The sequence below is a fragment of the Selaginella moellendorffii genome, unplaced genomic scaffold (assembly GCF_000143415.4).
Source record: "Selaginella moellendorffii unplaced genomic scaffold, v1.0 SELMOscaffold_0, whole genome shotgun sequence".
Taxonomy (NCBI): domain Eukaryota; kingdom Viridiplantae; phylum Streptophyta; class Lycopodiopsida; order Selaginellales; family Selaginellaceae; genus Selaginella; species Selaginella moellendorffii.
The window spans coordinates 2,109,347-2,125,426 of NW_003314261.1; the positions used below are offsets into that span (position 1 = coordinate 2,109,347).

A 16,080-nucleotide genomic window follows, 5' to 3' on the forward strand; every position below is an offset into this window, starting at 1 on the left:
GCTTTGCTCAGCACTTTTTGGAGTTTACTCCCCTGCATACTTCGAGCTCGAGAAGCTAATGAAGAATGGAGACGTTACTCTAAGCGTAAGTTTTTTCATTTCTCTTCCAGACTAACAAGTCTATTGAGCATTTTCATGAAGTTTTGGAGAAGTTTTGAAGTTCCAAATGTTCGTGAACTTCGGGAAAGTCCAAATTAAGTTAGAAAAGTTTCGAAGTGAATAAGGAGATAGACAATGACGACATCCCTCTCTTGCTTCTCTTTCTTCCAAGTCAAAGCATATTCGAGTTCGATACCTTGTTAAGTCGCATCTTTACGAAGCATATTCTTCCTGACTTAAACCCTAAGCGAGGAGCTGGATCCAAGGCGATTCTGAGAGCTGGATCGCGATGAGGCCTTCTACAGCTCTCGGCATGATGGTCAAGGTGAGGTTTCTCTTCTGGGACGATCGATCCAGGAACTTTGGGCATAGATAAGGGCAATCGATAGATTTCTAGATTGTCCGGTGCCTGCATTCGCTAGGACGCGCAATTCGAGGCGAATTTGTGATGGTTTGCATCGGTGCAGGGTGTTGGGGGATTCGTTTTTGGAAGCGGAGATCATCCGCCAGAGGACGATGGGTAAGTCGACACTCTGGTTGTTCTTGAAGTGATTTTGGATTGGTTTTTCTAGCGGAGTGGAGCAATTGCTTGAGACTATCAGCAATGGTACGCTCGCTGTGGACAGGCGAGCTGCCATGGAGGAGCTTCGTGTTCTCGTGGACGAAAATCGCCAAGCACAGCTGGCCTTTGGAGCCATGGGTATTTTATTCTAACTCTAGTTCTCTATTTTGTCGACTTCGTGTTTTAAAAAGCGTTGCTTTGCAGGATTTCCGGTGCTCATTGGTGTGCTCAGAGACGATCGTGACGACGTAGACATGGTGAGCGAGCGTAATTTTTTTTTATCGCGAGCTTTCTATTCTCTGGTTGACTTACATAATGAATCAAGGTCCGAGGAGCGCTGGAAACGCTCGTTACTGCTTTAAGCAACGCGACTCAAGATGATCACGGGCAGCTTTCTCCTGGTCTTGTGAACTGTGAACTGCTTGCAAGGGAGCAGAACATCGTTGCGTTGCTTTTAAGTTTGCTGGTAAGCTAGGAAACTTTGTGGGAACTATCTTATCAAATGTCTTCAGGAGGAGGAGGATTTCTACGTCCGGTACTATGTTCTTCAGCTTCTCACGCTACTTCTGTCCGTTTCACCCGCTAGGTGAGTTGCCGTCGCAAGCTTCGATACGTAAATCTAAAAGGTGTGCAATTGAAGATTGCAAGAGGAAGTCCTAGCAACACCGCAAGGCATCACAAGACTCATGGATATGATGCTGGAGCGCGAGGTCAGCAAGATGTAGACGGCTGAAACGCTCACGTGATAAACGTTTGCAGGTGATCCGGAATGAAGCACTTTTGCTTTTGACTCACCTTACCCGTGCAGCCAAGGTGGGACCTTTGATGTATTTGAGCTTTCGTTTATGCTTGTTTTTCTTTTTTAACAGGAGATTCAAAAGATTGTTGTTTTTGAAGGCGCTTTTGAGAGAGTGTTTCACATTGTAAAGGAAGAAGGAGGTTCGGACGGAGGGATTGTTGTCCAGGTACAAGTTGGAGCTGATCTTTGAACCGTCTAAAATACTTCTATGATATGCAGGACTGTCTGGAATTGCTTAACAACCTTTTGCGCAATAATTCGTCCAACCAGGTATTCCTGTATGTTGGTGTTCAGTCTGACCGTCGTCGTTTGTAGGTGTTCCTTAGAGAAACCATGGGTCTAGCAAACGTGGCTTCTCTTTTGAGTTTGCGCAAAGGAGGCGGTGACGCCTCTCAGCAGAAGGTATTTCGAAGGTTATCTTATGTGCTTGGAGTCTAATTTGGATACGATGTTCGCTGTTAAGACAGTCAGTGAACTTATTATGTGCTCTGGAAACAGTTGCCTTGTTACTAGCTGGGAGTGAAGACGTGGAGCCCGGGAAGGATGCAAACCTGGCTGCTAATAAAAAGCTTCTTGCTCAGGTACAACTTTGTCTTGCAATTATATACATGTACTTCATCGTGCATCCATTATAGAGTGATGTTCTCAGCTATTTGTTGGGGCTTAGCGTTGAAGGCAGGATTTCGGCAGTGGCTATTCGATGCCTGGTATGCTAATGTGGTGCCGACTACCTCTAGACTTTAACTTGATTTGGACGTGCAGGCACTAAAATGTGTCGGAGATCTTGTAAATGGCCACGCTGTCAACAGAGACATACTAGCGAACAAGCTAGTCGGTGACGAAGGTGATGCAGAACCAGCTATGGTGTGCATTCTGAGAGTGTTACTACGTACGCCCAACATAAACGAGTGTATCGCTGCTGAGTACGTGATCAAATGCTTCTGTGAGGTTGGATCTTTCTTTACTGCTGTCTAGTTATTCACGCTATTTTCTTCAGGGCAATCCAGATGGTCAGACAATGCTGGCATCGACAATTACTCCTCTACCTCAGTCGTCTAGGAAGAGAGAAGATGGTCACCATCTTTCATTCGGAAGGTTTAATTTCTCGTCGTATGGTGAAGTGAATGACGACAAGATTTACTTTTGTTGTTTCAGCATGCTGATCCAGGCGCTGGTTGGGATTGATGGCAGAAATGACTTGGAGGTACGACCGGATTCGTCCTGACAGTTTGTATGATCTTTCTTCTGGCAGGCAAGTTGCAGAGCTGCAAGTGTTTTGTCTCACATTCTTAAAAACAACATCAAGTGCAAAGAACGGGTACACAAGATTTCAATACTTGTGATTTTCTGATAAAAGCTGGCCGACCGTGCAGGTTTTGTCAATCCCTCTGGAAATACCTTCTTCGAGGCTTGCAACTCCGGAGCTCCTGTTGCCTCGGTGCATGAGATATCTAGCTGCCGCTTCAGCTTCTGTAAGACATGAAAGCGTAGACAACGTGAGCACAGCTTGGCTGCAACCGGTCATTCTGAGGCTATTGGTGACATGGCTTGCCGAGTGTCCACCAGCAGTAGCTGCATTCCTGGAGACGGCTACTCACCTTCCGTTCCTGGTGGAGCTCATGTCCAGCAGTGGATCGCCTGTAAGTGTTCACGTAGCTGGCCTCGCTGCAGTTCTACTTGGCGAGTGTATAGTGTACAACGAAAACAAGCCGTCACCCTCATCGTCAGCTGGGACAGATGCGTCTGCAGTCCTAGAGATGGTTAATCAGAGAATCGGGCTCACAGCATTCTTTTCCAAGTGGGAGGATATGAGACTAAGCCCCTTATTTATCGCTTCATCGACACCGACTCGACTTCCGCAGGCACTTACGAGATCTACAGCAGCTGCAGTAGCTGCTGGTGACGGATTTATAGCTGCTGCTGCGTCCACTGAAGAAAAACTGGAGTTGGGATTACATTCCGGTGATGCATCTCCAGAGGCAGCTCTTCCACTATTCTACGATGCTCCATTCGTTCAGTTCATCAACCTCTTGGAGCCGGTTGTGCGGAACCGGATCGTGGAGCTGTTTACAAACCCGAAGAGTGGGGTAGTCACCGTGGAGGTGGCGGGGTGGGAACGTGCGGAAGGCGAAAGCGAGTCGGACTACACGACGAGGCTGAAAACTGTACTTCAAACTCAGGCTCAAGAAATACAGGTGCGTTTGTTTTTTCCCACGTAGAGGTGATGTTAACACTTAACACTTGCTGCAGGAACTCTTGGCCAGAAACTCAGCACTCGCCGAAGATCTCCTCATAAACTCAAACGAAAAGGCCATAGTTCAAGACTCGTCAACTCACCGGAGCAGTGCATCTCTGAAAGCCGACGTCGATCGCTTGAAGCAGCAGCTGGAAGAATCCCAGCAGAAAACCACCGCAGCGATCAACCAGAGACGGGAGTTGGAGTCGGAGGTGGTCTCGTACAAGCAACTGGCGTCCAAGTACGAGGCGGAGCTCCAGAGCCTTTCGAGCGCTTACAACGAGCTGGAGAAGATAAACCACGGCATGGATGGACAGATGAAGAGCATGAGAAGCGTTGTGGAAGGCAAGGGAGTGTCGCTGAAGCCATCGCCGGAGGAGCTCGAGGCGGCCCGGGAGGAAGGCCGGGCCGAGGCACAGAAGGAGAACGAGGCGGAGCTAAACGACTTGCTGGTTTGCTTGGGCCAGGAGGAGAGCAAGGTGGAGAAGCTGAGAGCTCGGCTGGAAGAGCTCGGTGAAGACGTTGGAGCGCTCTTGGAAGGGATTGGAGGTGGAGACGAGGAAGACGAGGAGGACGAGGAGGAGCAGTGATCTTCCAAGGTTCTTCATGAAACTCTCATCCAGATCATATCACTGGGAGTTCCAGGTACTGGATTCTACTATGGTTATTTCCTTTTCTTCTTTGGAAGGACGTTCTTCCAGATCGATTTCTCACTTACAAAGTTCCAGACGAAGCAAACTGGAAACAAAAGAACCAAAGAGTTTGAAAGAAACTTCCATTTTCTCTGTACAAACGAAGCACACTAAATTGACTGGAGGCATATTCTCTTGGAATCTTCCGCGTCATAACAATGAACGATTTGGACGACACGTGGCGGCAGCGGATTTGCCGTTGGGTGCCATTTAATAGTGCGTGTGTTTGGCATTTTAGGGTTCTGGGGACGGAACGGCCGGGTCGATGCTCTAGCTCTGTCCTTGGCCAAGGATGAGCTCGGCGCCTCCCACAATCTCCGCGGACGCGATCGCCAGGCTGAAGAAGAAGGAGGATTTCCCGGATTCCAAGGTCGTGGGTGGGGCGGCGGGCAAGGAAGGCTCGTCATCGCCGGCGGCGGCTCTCCAGAACAAGACGGTATGGGCAAACTTCCCCAAGGATCTCATCGCGGGCGGGCTGATGGGCGGCGTGGCGCACACCATCGTTGCGCCCATCGAGCGCGCCAAGCTGCTGCTCCAGACGCAGGAGAGCAATCTGGCGATAATGCAGGGGCGGCATCACCGCTACAAGGGGATGATCGATTGCATCTTCCGGATCGCCAAGGATGAGGGCGTGCTCTCCCTGTGGCGGGGGAATGGAAGCAGTGTCATGCGGTACTATCCGTCACTAGCACTCAACTTTGCCTTCAAGGTGTGTAGTCTCGTTCTTTCGTTCTTTCGTGGCTTCTTTCCTTCTCTCTTCGTTTTTCTTCCTCTTTGCGCTAGAGATTCTTCCTTCTCTTCGTTTTTCTTCCGGGATTCTTGCTCGTTTTTCGGATTGTTTACGTATAGTTTCGTCTCGTCTCAGTTCCTACCGGTTCTTACTTGCGATCCTTTCGTCCTCAGTTCTTGCGTCTAGTTTTCTTTATCCGTGGAACCTTTTCCACTCACTTCGTACCGCAAGTAGGGACTTACGGATGAAACCTTTGCTTCCATTCTTATCATTCGAGCCTCCATTTTTTCCTTGTTTATCTGCTCTTTAAGATTCCATTGTTTCTAGCAAGTTGGAACCTTTTGTTCTTACTTATGAAACCTTTACTTTCATTATTAGAATCTTTGTCATGAGCTTACATTCTTTTTCTCTGTTTACAAGCTTCGCTTTTGACTCGGACTTTCTTCTTTGCAGGACTTGTACCGATCGCTACTCATCTCGGACAAGAACGACGCACTGTCAAGAGCACCCTTCAACTTCGTGGCCGGGGCCGCCGCCGGGTGCACCAGCCTCGTCTTCGTCTATCCCCTGGACATCGCCCACACGCGCTTAGCGGCCGATATCGGGAACCGCGACGCCAGGCAGTTCAAGGGACTCCTCCACTTCATCAGGACCATCTACCGCAAGGATGGCACTCGCGGACTCTACCGGGGACTCCCAGCGTCCATCCAGGGAATGGTCGTGCACAGGAGCGTCTACTTTGGAGGTTTCGACACGGCCAAGGACTTGCTCTCGCGAGACTCCGAGCACCTCCCTTTCTGGAAACGCTGGCTCATGGCTCAGGCGGCCACCACCTCGGCCGGCTTGATCTCGTATCCGCTCGACACCGTCCGGCACAGGATGATGATGCAAGCCGGCCTGGAGAAGAGAATGTACGTCAACACTCTGGATTGCTGGAGAAAGATTTACCGGATGGAAGGGGTCTCGTCCTTCTATCGTGGAGCCGTGTCAAACATGTTGCGAGGGACCGGCGCTGCGCTCATCCTGGTGCTCTACGACGAGCTCAAGTACCTGATGAACTTGACGGTGCCGCTCGACAGTGGAAACAAGTGAGATGATCCGGCAGCGCAGCTCTTCTCAGTTTTGTAAAAAGAAAGCAACGTCGGGAGCGAGTTTTGCAGCAGCCTACCTAGCTCCTCCTCCCGGAAAGCTCTCTCTTTGTTGATAGAAAGGGTCTGGAAGCGCGGCTATATTGTAATATAATGTTAGCATTCCATCAAACAAAAGCAAAAGGCCTTGAGCTCTACAAAGGTGGCCCTGTTTAGAGTCGTGCTTAGTAAACTGGCTATGCAAAGAAAGATGAAAAGCTTACCACTGACCAGAGTCTTAAGCTCCTGCTGTTGGATCGCCGATAAGGCCCAGGAAATCGTCCTTGATCGTCCCGATGCAGAACTATGTAGCGTACAGATATTTTTAACACCAGTTTCGAGAAGCCGAGCGGAGCATGCTTACAATTTCAGTGGCGTCTACACGAGTTCCAACGATTTTAAGGCGCACCTCGCTGTCCTTTTGTATTCGGACCTGAGGAAAAAGAAAAAAAATTTGAGGATTTCCGGAAGAGCACACACACACATGCTCACCGAGCTATCAGATGTTTCGTAGCAGGGTACATCGCCGGACTGAAAGGACATGTCATCTGGAATAAGCTGCAGGCTTTCCAAGTTATTAAGAGAAAACGAGGAAGAACAAACAAACTTGAGCAAACTTACGTGGTTTGAGACGAAAATCTGGACTGGTCCGGCTTCTGCGAAGAATCCCATCTGCGAATTCAAAAAAACGTAAGTATGAGAGATTTGGGAGAGGAGGAGGAGCCAACCTTATTGACCAGCGTCACGACCCCTTCAAGAATCTCGCCTTTGAAAGGGCGGAAGACTACGCACTGGTAGTGTATGGGAAAAGTTACGTAGCCAGTCCCGTCCCGAATGAGTCCTTTGCCAATCGTGTCCACTCCGGTCACGGCAACAACAAAGCCATGTCTTCCACTGGAAAGGGAAAAGCTAAAGTTTTAGAGCTCCAAAGAGAGATTATCCAAACCAAATGAAAAACAAGGCCAAAGATAAGAACCACAAGAAAGAAAAAACGCAACCAAAAATCTCACAGCGAAAAGCTTCCCTTTAGAGGAAAAAAAAACAGGAAAATACCGAAAAGAAAAAATCCTAGAAGGTAGAACAGAAAAGCTCCTTGCTCCTAGAAGCTAGTCCGAGAGAAAAACTTGAAGCTAGAACATAAGAAAATCCTTGCTCCTAAAAGCTAGAACAACCCGAGAGCGAAGGAAAAAAATCCTTGCTCCTAGAAGCTAGAACAACCCGGGAGGACAAAATCCTTGCTCTAGAAGCTAGAAGAGCCCGAGCAGGCCAATGCAGGCCCTCAGATTCAGCGACTATGCCTCTAGAGCGCCTAAAATACGCGATTCTTAACCTGGAAACTCTTTCCCTACTCTGGAAACGCTAGAAGCGTACCTGCAAGTGCCCTCGACGTCGTGGATGAGCTTCTCGACGAGCTTGTCTCTGAGCTGCGGCCCAAAGAATCGCGGATGGAGCTGGAGATTGCGCTCGAGGCGGATATGGAAGAACATCCCTTCACAGTGAATGGAATTAGGGTTTATCACCAAACGCGTTTTGTCCTTTTAGTAGAGAGCCGTCTAGGGTTTGATCGAGGATTTTTGGGATCGCGATCGGCATCGGCGAGCGCGAGCTCTTCCCCTCTCCATCAGAGCGTCGTGCTGCTCCAGGCGCTGCGATTCCGGTGGTATTTCCTCTTCCCCGAGCTAGATTTCCTCCGAAATTTCTGCTTTACAAGCTCAGAGATGGAGGATTGCTGCGCTGTGTGTGCCGAGCCGCTGGAGTGGATCGCCTACGGCGGTTGCGGCCACCGGGAAGTGTGCGCTACATGCACCGCTAGGCTGAGGGTCGTGCTCGATGATAAGCGCTGTTGCATATGCAAACAGGAGTGTCCATTCGTCTTCGTCACAAAGGTGAGATTTTTTCTTTGGTTTCTTCTCGATAGCGAGCTCACAGAGTAGAGATTCTTGCGTAGGCTCTCGGGGACTATACCAAAGTGGTGTCGGACTTTAGCTCCTTGTCCACTGGCCACCAAAGTGGCAACCTTTGGTTCGAGGCGGACATTGGGGCTTACTTTGACGACGAGGATGAATACAAGAGGATCAAAGCTATGTGCCGCCTCCAGTGCAAAGTTTGCGAGGCTGCCACTGCCGCTACTCCTCCTGTCAATGGAGCTGTTCGAGCTGGCCACGTCTTTAGAAACCTGGATACTCTTCGACGCCACATCTTCTCGGCGCACAGGCTCATCATGTGTTCGCTGTGCTTGGAAGGCCGTAAGGTACTGCAACTTGGATGTTGTGTGAGTGTGCTAAAGTTTTCCTCTCCTCTTTGCAGGTGTTCATTCAGGATCAAAAGCTGTATACCAAGCCACAGCTCGAGCGCCATTCTTCTAGAGGAGATTCTGTCGTGGATGGGAATGAGGAGGAGCGAGGTGGCTTCACGGGCCATCCTATGTGTGCCTTTTGTACCAGGAGGTTTTATAGTGACAACGAGCTCTACCACCACATGTCCACGGAACATTTTACGTGCCATCTTTGCCAGAGGTAAACGTGTCCACCTTTGGTGCGGCTTCTCATTTTCTCATTGTGTATCCAATGCAGGTTGAGGCCTGGACAATTTGATTATTATGAAAACTACGACGACTTGGAGGTAGGAAAGCTCACCTCATTGAGACGTCACTAGTGAGTGTCCTTTTTCTACAGAGTCACTTTCGGAATGAGCATGCTCTTTGCGAAGATCCTGACTGCCTTGCGAAAAAGTTTGTTGTGTTTGCTTCCGAGCAAGAATTGAAGGTGAGCGTAAGAGATTGTGTCGTCTACTTTAGACTTAAGTTACGTCGTTTAGGTTCACAATGCCAAAGAGCATGGAGGGAGTCTGACGCGTGCTCAGCGAAACGCAGCGCTGAAGGTGAAGTTTGTCCGCATGTATTTCGTCTGCGCCGTAGCTCATGGTGTCAAATTCCAGATTCCTGTTAGTTATCAGTTTCGACGTTCTCCAGGCCAACAAGCTTCAGAGCGTGGAAGAAGCTCGTACTATAGAGGCAACCGAGGGAATGACTTGAATGCCGAACTCTTGTCTTCGCCTCCCAGGGAGACCGTTGTCCCGCTCGCATCCGAAGACACTGATACCTCCGCTGTGGCAAACAACCCCGCGCACTTCCCCGCGCTTGCTCCATCCGAAAGTGTTGCAGCAAGCGCAAGCACTAGAGAGAACACCGACAGCGCGAGGTGGTATCGTACTGCGTTACACGGCGGAGGCCGCTCATCTCTCAACGAGTCGGCGTTTCCGCCATTACCTGGAGCAGCTCAGCCGCAGCATTCTCGGCAGCAGAGCCAGCGTCCGTTGGCTTCGCTCATCGCGGCCGGAGGGGCCGGTGGAAAGAAAGTCAAGGTTCTCAATGCAAAGCAGCGAGCTGTTCCCGAGACTCGCCCCCCCGAAAGTCGAGCGATCATCACTCTAAATCCTTCCGAGTATCCGGAGCTGCAAGCCGGCCACTCGAGTAGTGCTCTCGCTGGGCGCGGACCTCCACTGGGTGGCCCCGGCGCTGGCGCCGGAGGTGGTGGAGGTGGACCTTCTCACTCGAGCAGCAGCAGTGCCGTGGTACGTCCTGCCAGTGCCGACGTCGTCCAGTTGAGCATGGACGAGATACGAGCTGCAACAAAAGTCTTGATAGAGGAGATACGATCCCACTTGAAAGGCAATGAAGACGAGTTCGCAAAGTTCAAGGAGGTACACTCGCAGTTTCGAAGCGGGGAACTGAGCGCCAAGTCATACTACGATCAGGTGGCGAAGCTCGGCTTGTCAAACATTCTTCCGGAGCTGGCTCGACTGTGTCCGGACCGAAGGAAGCAGGAGGAGCTGCTGGACGTGATGAAACAAGTCAGAGCAGCAGCAGCAGCAGCAGCAGCAGCAGAGAAACCAAGGAATGGATACAGGGACCCGAGCGGCGACGGCGCAGCCAGACGAAGAGAAAAGCAGGCAGCAGTGGAGGAGGACGTGGAAGTTCTTTCCACGGACGGCTACCGTAGAAAGGGAGGGAGTGGGACAAGTTCGTCATTCCTGGCGTTACCTTCGTCGTTCCCTTCGTTGTCATCGTCGTCGTCGCCGTCACTCTCGGTGCTGTACAAAGCCAAAGCCGAAGCTCCTCCCGGTACGTCGGATTGGAGCTGCGAGACGTGCACGCTGGTAAACCCGTGGAGCAGCGTCCACTGCGCTGCTTGCGGAGCTGGGAAGCCGCTCCATCAGCCGGGTGGAAACAGCAGCAGCGGTAACGATGTGATCAAAGAGGCTGTGGATACGAAGAAGAAGAAGAAGGTGCCAAAGTTTCTCAGGAACAGGCTTGGCTCAGACGTGGAGGAGGAAGAGACCAGTGCTACTAGTGCTGTGGAAGAAGTACCGGCTGGTGCTACTACTGCTAGTACGACTCGTGGGGCGTGGAGAAACGGTGGTGGCCATCGCTTGCTAGCTGTGACATCATCCTCGTCACAGAGTAATCAGGTTGGGTGAGCATTTCTCTTGGTTTTTCTTTTGTTGGCATCTCTTTTTCTTCTAATGCCACACAGAGAGAAATGAGGACGAGGGAAAAAAGAGCAAAGAAAGAGGAACCAGACAGAGCAGGCTTTTTGAAGGATCAAATTCATGCTAGCTAAAGTTCTAAAGTTCCATTGGATGGATTATGGATTGCTCGTGCTTTTTTTTGGGAGATGAAGAGAGGAGGTGGACAACGGCTGTAGGCGGAATAAAATGTTAGGATGGGAGGAGATTTGAGAGATCGATGGGATTCTAAGGTGGAAGCTTTTCCTTTTCTAAAAGTTGATTGATAGTATATATTTTGTGTTATGTGCCTATACTTACCTGGACGGATCATATATGTTCGCTCATAGTATATATATATATATATATTATATGTATGCCATCTTTTCTTCTAATATTTGCAACAAAAGAATGGCTAGGACCAAAGTTTGTCTTAAAATTTGGCTGTGTTTGTTCTACTCTTCGCTGCACAGTCCTTGGCACTTCTCCTTGCATCTCCTGAGCTCCTTGCGAAAAAACAAAGGTAGTGTTGGTAATAAAATCAAGTTGGAGAGAGCTTTTTTGTAGAGATTCTCTTTTTCTCTTTTGTTCTTCTGTGTTTATACCTCTTTCATCTGTTCAATTTTCTCCTTGAGCTGCTTCATGTATTCCATTGCATGGTTGAGCATGTCTGCTGTGTTGGTTTGCTGGGCAAAGTTGTAAAATTATATTAAACTTGAGAAAGGAAATCCACTGAACCTTGTCCATGTTTGGGACGAGATCATGCAGGCGCTTGATTCCCTCGCTGATCTTGGTCCTGCGAACCTGCAGCCACGGAAGCCACGGAGATCAGAGGCTGAATTCATTCGTGCGCCTCGAAAACAAAAGCAGGTAATCTCTAGTTCTTCCCAATCTTTGCGCAAAGATTGGGAAGAACTAGAGGGTGGTGGAAGGAGAACGCTCTGGAAGGTGATTCTGTAATGGAGGTTGCGGAAGATCGACTTACTCGCTCTGCGACGCTGCGGGGATGAGTGGCGCATCCCCGCCGGGCTCGCAGCTTGCAGGGCACCGAATCCTGCAGCTCCTTCCGCAGGCTGAGGTGCCGCGAGAGCACCAGCGCCGGGTGCTCCAAGCCGCACTGATCCTGCAGAAACCTCCAGCCACTTAGAACCACGAAGCCTGGCATCCAAGCACTCCAGCCATCGACTTGGAGCTAAGAAGTAAACACAAGTAAAAAAGAAAAGAAGTCACTGAAGAGGAATGGTGGCAATCAAACACCCGACAAACTTTGGTGTGAATTCGCACAAGAACACGCACGGAGGAGCCGAATCTATAATCTATACAGAATACAAGAGGATCAAACGAGAAAGAGCGAATAACAACAAGAAAACGAAGTCCCGGAGTCTTGGTGTTTGGAGCCAAAGAGAAATTTAAGAACAAATAAAAAGGAGAGAGTGCACTGAACCTGTAGATACGCCTCCAGATACACACACACACACACACCAGAGAATGAAGCAGTGAAATTCATGCAGGACTGACAAATATATGCTGTATAAACAAAGAACAAAGAACCACAAAAGCCAGATTTCCAGCGAAGAACACGAAGAACAATCGGACACTCACTCACCTCGTCGCAGTAGCCAATCTCCTCGGCGAATTGCTGTTGCTGCTGCTCCACCACCTGATCCGATTCTCGAAGCCGCTTCCTGCTCGAGGCCACCTGATCGTGCATGGTCATGATCAAGGCCCCGCCGCCGCCGCCACCTCCGCCGCCACCACCGCCGCCATCCCAGCTCCCATCTCCTCCTCCTCCGCCGCCGAGCTCCACGTTAACGCCAGGAATTCTGGACGCCGAGAGGCTGTCGCTACTGGATCGCGCCAGCGGTTGCAACAACGCGGGGATGACCAAGCTCGCGGCGGCGGCAGCGGCAGCGGCGTGGTGGGCGGAGTGGTGGTGGTGATGGTGGTGGTGGTGGTGATCGCTGGGACTGGAAATGTTGCTACTCTCTCCGCCGCCGCCCCGGCTGGCCATTCCCTCGACAAGCTTGGAGAGGAGATCGGCGGGGGAGCTCTTTTGCTTCACCAGCGCGAGCCCGCCACACTCGGCGGCGGCGGCGGCGAACAATGGATTGGTGCTGGCGGCGGTGGGATCGTCGTCGAGGTCCTGCGGATGAATCATCGCTGCCGCTCGCTGCGCATCGAATCCATGACTCGCCAGTGCTGCTGCCGCGGCCGCGGGGTCGAACGCGTGGTGATCGATCAGAGGCATGAAGTGGTGGTGGTGGAGCGATGATCCGCCCGGCGACGCCGAGGACCCGCCGCCTCTAGCCCCGCCGCCTCCTCCGCCGCCGCCGCTGCCTATCACGGCCGAGGAGGACGAGGGAAGGTTCAAATTGCTGCCTCCGCGGCTCCTCTCCAATTCGTGCGCCTGTTCTTGGTGGTGGTGGACGCGAAACGCGAGTGGGATCATCCCTCCCGCGGCCTGCTGCTGCGCGGAGGAGTGGTGAGCCTCGTATGAGTCCTGATGATCATACTGCTGTTGCCCGGCGCTGTCGATGCCTGATCCCATCCTCGCCAAGGCCACGCTTTGCATGCTACCATTGCTGCTAGAAACCCCAGCTCCTCCTCCCCCTCCTCCTTGATCCCGGGAGCCATTGCCGGTTCCTCCAGCTCCTCCAGCTCCAGCTCCAGCTCCATCCAGGCTGAAAATCTCGTTGGTGATGCTCATATTGATGTTGATGCTGTTCATGTCTAGATGCTGGTGGGGGATGACTTGGTGGTGAGTGATCTGCTGCTGCTGCTGCTGCTGCTGCTGCTGCTGGAGGGGACCAGGATCCATGAGGCTGCAAAGCAAAGATCCAGGAGCAGAATGGTACCTCATCAGGCTTTGCTGCTGCTGCTGTTGCTGCTGCTGGGATTGCTGTGTTTGCTGCTGTTGCTGCTGATGGAGATGGTGGTGGTGGTGGTGGTGATGGAGCTGCTGCTGATGGTCATGGTGAAAGATCAAGCGGCTCTCATTGGCGGCCTTGGAGGAGCGCGCGTCTACTGTAGAAGAAGTGGTAGTCGCAGTAGTAGTAATGCTGCTACCGAGACCACGATCCGCAGCAGCAGCAGCAGCAGCAGCGGCAGAAGGCTCCATTGGGTAGAGATTATATTATTTTCTTTACCCGAAAAAAAAACACACACACACACACACACACAGAAGGAAAAGAAAGAAGAAAGAGCAGTAAAAAAAAGGAGAGAGAGAAAAGGAAAGGAAAGAAAAACGCGCTCAAACTTTGAAGTGATCTTTGGAGGTAGAAACCATGGATGAGACGTCCACCGATCGGTGAAATTGCGTCTCTAGGCACCTGTGGAATCGGCCAAATTGCCCGCTGCAAATAATTCCTCGTTTTGCTTTTTTTCCTTCCTTTTGTAGCTTCTAAATGCTGCTGCTGCTGCTCCAACAAGAGAGAGATCGATCGAGTGATTCCATGACTCAAATCTACTTCTTGTCGAGGAGAAACTGAGCGAGGCCTAGTTGAAGCCACACTTAGATTTGTTCTCGAGAGTCTCGCAGTAGAAAAGGAGAGAGAGAGAAAGACCACTATGGTCACGCATCGAGTCAGTAGCCATATCCAATCCTTGTGGGACTGTTCCTCGGAATAGCTGTGAAAACAAGCCACGGATAAAAGCCCATGGGGAAAGGGAAAGAGAAGAACTGCTTCTTCTTCTTCTTCTACAAGCTCTCCTCTACGCAATCGTATTTAAATTTCTATCAAATGGCCTACACAATCTCTACACTAGACTCTATGCGCCGCAAAGAAAACTCCTCTCCAATCCATGTTTTTCCCTGTACACTCTAGGAGCTTCTACTACTTAGAGTTCCAAAGTTTTGATTGATCATGGAAAACATACCAAAACAATCTGACAATGGGCATCAAAGGGTCAGTAAGTGAGTGACACAACTTAGTACTGAGATTTTTTCCTTCCCTTTCTCCCTTTTTCTTAAAAAAAAAAGGCTATTTTTTTTCCTGGACTATTTTATTCCAGATTTCTCTTTGGTGCTTGTTTTTGCTTGATTTTCTCCTGCATTGCTTGCATGTGTGTGTGTGTGTGACTCAGTGAGTTTAACCTCCCCCCAGTTGGTACGGCAAGACAGCCCGTATCTGGGAGGCCATATTCGGACCGGCCACAAATACACTGTGACCCAAGTACGGACAGCAATCCTTACCCGCATTTATATTTCGCGGGCCATGTAGCCTGGAATCTGGAATCCGAGAATCTGGCCACGTCACATTCCTATACCTGCCATGTGTGAGAACGACAGTCGTCCGATAGCTTTCCGAAATCAGCGCGGCATGTCCGTCCGATTCGGTGATCCGACGGTCACTTTCGGGGGGAAATCTTCCCACAAAGGGGTAACTTGACCAAAAAGGAAAGAGGCGTCACTTTCGCTGCCAGTTGACCCTTACTTGATTTACCACCGCGGTAAATAGTGGTCGTAATCATTGGTGGACAATTAGTAGCGTTTTGCGCCCATGATTTAGCGTATATTGCATTGGGTGGAAAGTATAAATCACCTTGAACCATGAGATAGAAAAAAACTAGCTATGCCACCCTGGGTTAAACATCCATGATTAACCGCATATTTCCATTTGGAAAGTGTAAATCAGATAAAAAAAAATTAACCATCCGAGCACAGGGCAAAACATTCCACCAAGGGTCAACCGACAAGTGGACATAAAATAACGGGGGCTTCTCGTCCAGTTCCCTTTAGGGGGATTTGCCGAAAGTGACGTTGTCACTGGTGATTTCACTAACACGTGGCAGCCCCTCGGGCAGGTGTGACGTGGCGATTTTGCGGAAAAAAGTCCTGGCCACCACTTTTTCCGTACGCTGGGGCCAGTGTGTTGCTGCTGGTCCGATAATGCCCACACAGATACGGCAGGTTCTCGTACCAACTGGGCGAAGGTAAAAACCGCCAAGAAGAGAAGAGCGTCACAACATCACACACACACACGACGCAATGCAATGCAAAGCCAAGCCCAGCAAAGCCATGCTATCTCTCTCTCTCGACGAGCAGAGTTAAAGCAACTTAAATGTACCTGTGTACGCACTGACGCTTGATGTCCCTCTGTCAGATTCTTTCGGTATGTCTTCTTCGCGCTCGCTCGCTCGCGATCGATCGAGAAAGCCTCCAAAAGCAAAACAAAAGCGAAGTTCCGGTTCTAACGAACGATCGATGACATTAGACACGACGACGCAAACTTCGAAAGCTTTCCAGGCCAGCAAACCAACGAACCGAGACTAGCTGAGCTGAGCAGGCGAACGGACAGGGAAACGGAGTTTACCCGAGAGGAGTTCGTTG

The 16,080-nt window shown here is 50.4% G+C and overlaps 5 protein-coding genes across 8 annotated transcripts; 3 read left to right on the forward strand and 2 right to left on the reverse strand.

Moving 5' to 3' along the window:
- Positions 1-329: 329 nt before the first annotated feature.
- LOC9662932 (golgin candidate 6) lies at positions 330-4,529 on the forward strand. 2 transcript variants are annotated; one of them, XR_002992357.1, is made up of 20 exons: positions 330-424; positions 567-619; positions 672-799; positions 866-918; positions 987-1,127; positions 1,174-1,247; positions 1,302-1,371; positions 1,421-1,474; positions 1,531-1,626; positions 1,680-1,730; positions 1,776-1,862; positions 1,928-2,041; positions 2,096-2,167; positions 2,223-2,408; positions 2,458-2,555; positions 2,616-2,664; positions 2,713-2,778; positions 2,834-3,655; positions 3,711-4,341; positions 4,425-4,529. XR_002992357.1 is itself a non-coding variant. In XM_024674828.1 (19 exons), the coding sequence occupies exons 1-19, from the start codon at positions 389-391 to the stop codon at positions 4,284-4,286; spliced, it is 2,826 nt and encodes a 941-aa protein (XP_024530596.1). In that variant the 5' UTR covers positions 330-388; the 3' UTR covers positions 4,287-4,529. The 2 variants fall into 2 exon arrangements, 1 of the variants encoding a protein (XP_024530596.1); XM_024674828.1 differs by having other exon boundaries at positions 3,711-4,529.
- Positions 4,530-4,643: 114 nt separating this feature from the next.
- On the forward strand, positions 4,644-6,401 carry LOC9641494 (probable ADP,ATP carrier protein At5g56450). The gene is made up of 2 exons (XM_002960156.2): positions 4,644-5,097; positions 5,572-6,401. Exons 1-2 carry the CDS (start codon positions 4,681-4,683, stop codon positions 6,208-6,210), a joined length of 1,056 nt encoding a protein of 351 aa, XP_002960202.1. The 5' UTR covers positions 4,644-4,680; the 3' UTR covers positions 6,211-6,401.
- LOC9641495 (DNA-directed RNA polymerase II subunit RPB7) lies at positions 6,287-7,741 on the reverse strand. 2 transcript variants are annotated; one of them, XM_002960826.2, is made up of 7 exons: positions 7,617-7,741; positions 6,974-7,139; positions 6,867-6,917; positions 6,738-6,803; positions 6,610-6,678; positions 6,470-6,549; positions 6,287-6,414 (listed from the first exon to the last, which is right to left on the reverse strand). In XM_002960826.2, exons 1-6 carry the CDS (start codon positions 7,730-7,732, stop codon positions 6,484-6,486), a joined length of 534 nt encoding a protein of 177 aa, XP_002960872.1. In that variant the 5' UTR covers positions 7,733-7,741; the 3' UTR covers positions 6,287-6,414; positions 6,470-6,483. The 2 variants fall into 2 exon arrangements, with proteins under 2 accessions (XP_002960872.1, XP_024531701.1); XM_024675933.1 differs by having other exon boundaries at positions 6,738-6,917.
- On the forward strand, positions 7,682-11,043 carry LOC9662933 (E3 ubiquitin-protein ligase ZNF598). Of its 2 annotated transcripts, XM_024675890.1 has the most exons (8): positions 7,682-7,905; positions 7,957-8,131; positions 8,194-8,496; positions 8,553-8,761; positions 8,819-8,867; positions 8,921-9,010; positions 9,063-9,125; positions 9,183-11,043. In XM_024675890.1, the coding sequence occupies exons 1-8, from the start codon at positions 7,691-7,693 to the stop codon at positions 10,722-10,724; spliced, it is 2,646 nt and encodes an 881-aa protein (XP_024531658.1). In that variant the 5' UTR covers positions 7,682-7,690; the 3' UTR covers positions 10,725-11,043. The 2 variants fall into 2 exon arrangements, with proteins under 2 accessions (XP_024531658.1, XP_024531651.1); XM_024675883.1 differs by having other exon boundaries at positions 7,682-8,131.
- A 60-nt stretch (positions 11,044-11,103) lies between these two features.
- LOC9641497 (putative lysozyme-like protein) lies at positions 11,104-13,882 on the reverse strand. Its single transcript, XM_024675908.1, has 5 exons — positions 12,358-13,882; positions 11,737-11,874; positions 11,490-11,555; positions 11,357-11,437; positions 11,104-11,257 (listed from the first exon to the last, which is right to left on the reverse strand). Exons 1-5 carry the CDS (start codon positions 13,867-13,869, stop codon positions 11,207-11,209), a joined length of 1,848 nt encoding a protein of 615 aa, XP_024531676.1. The 5' UTR covers positions 13,870-13,882; the 3' UTR covers positions 11,104-11,206.
- Between the last annotated feature and the right edge of the window lie 2,198 nt (positions 13,883-16,080).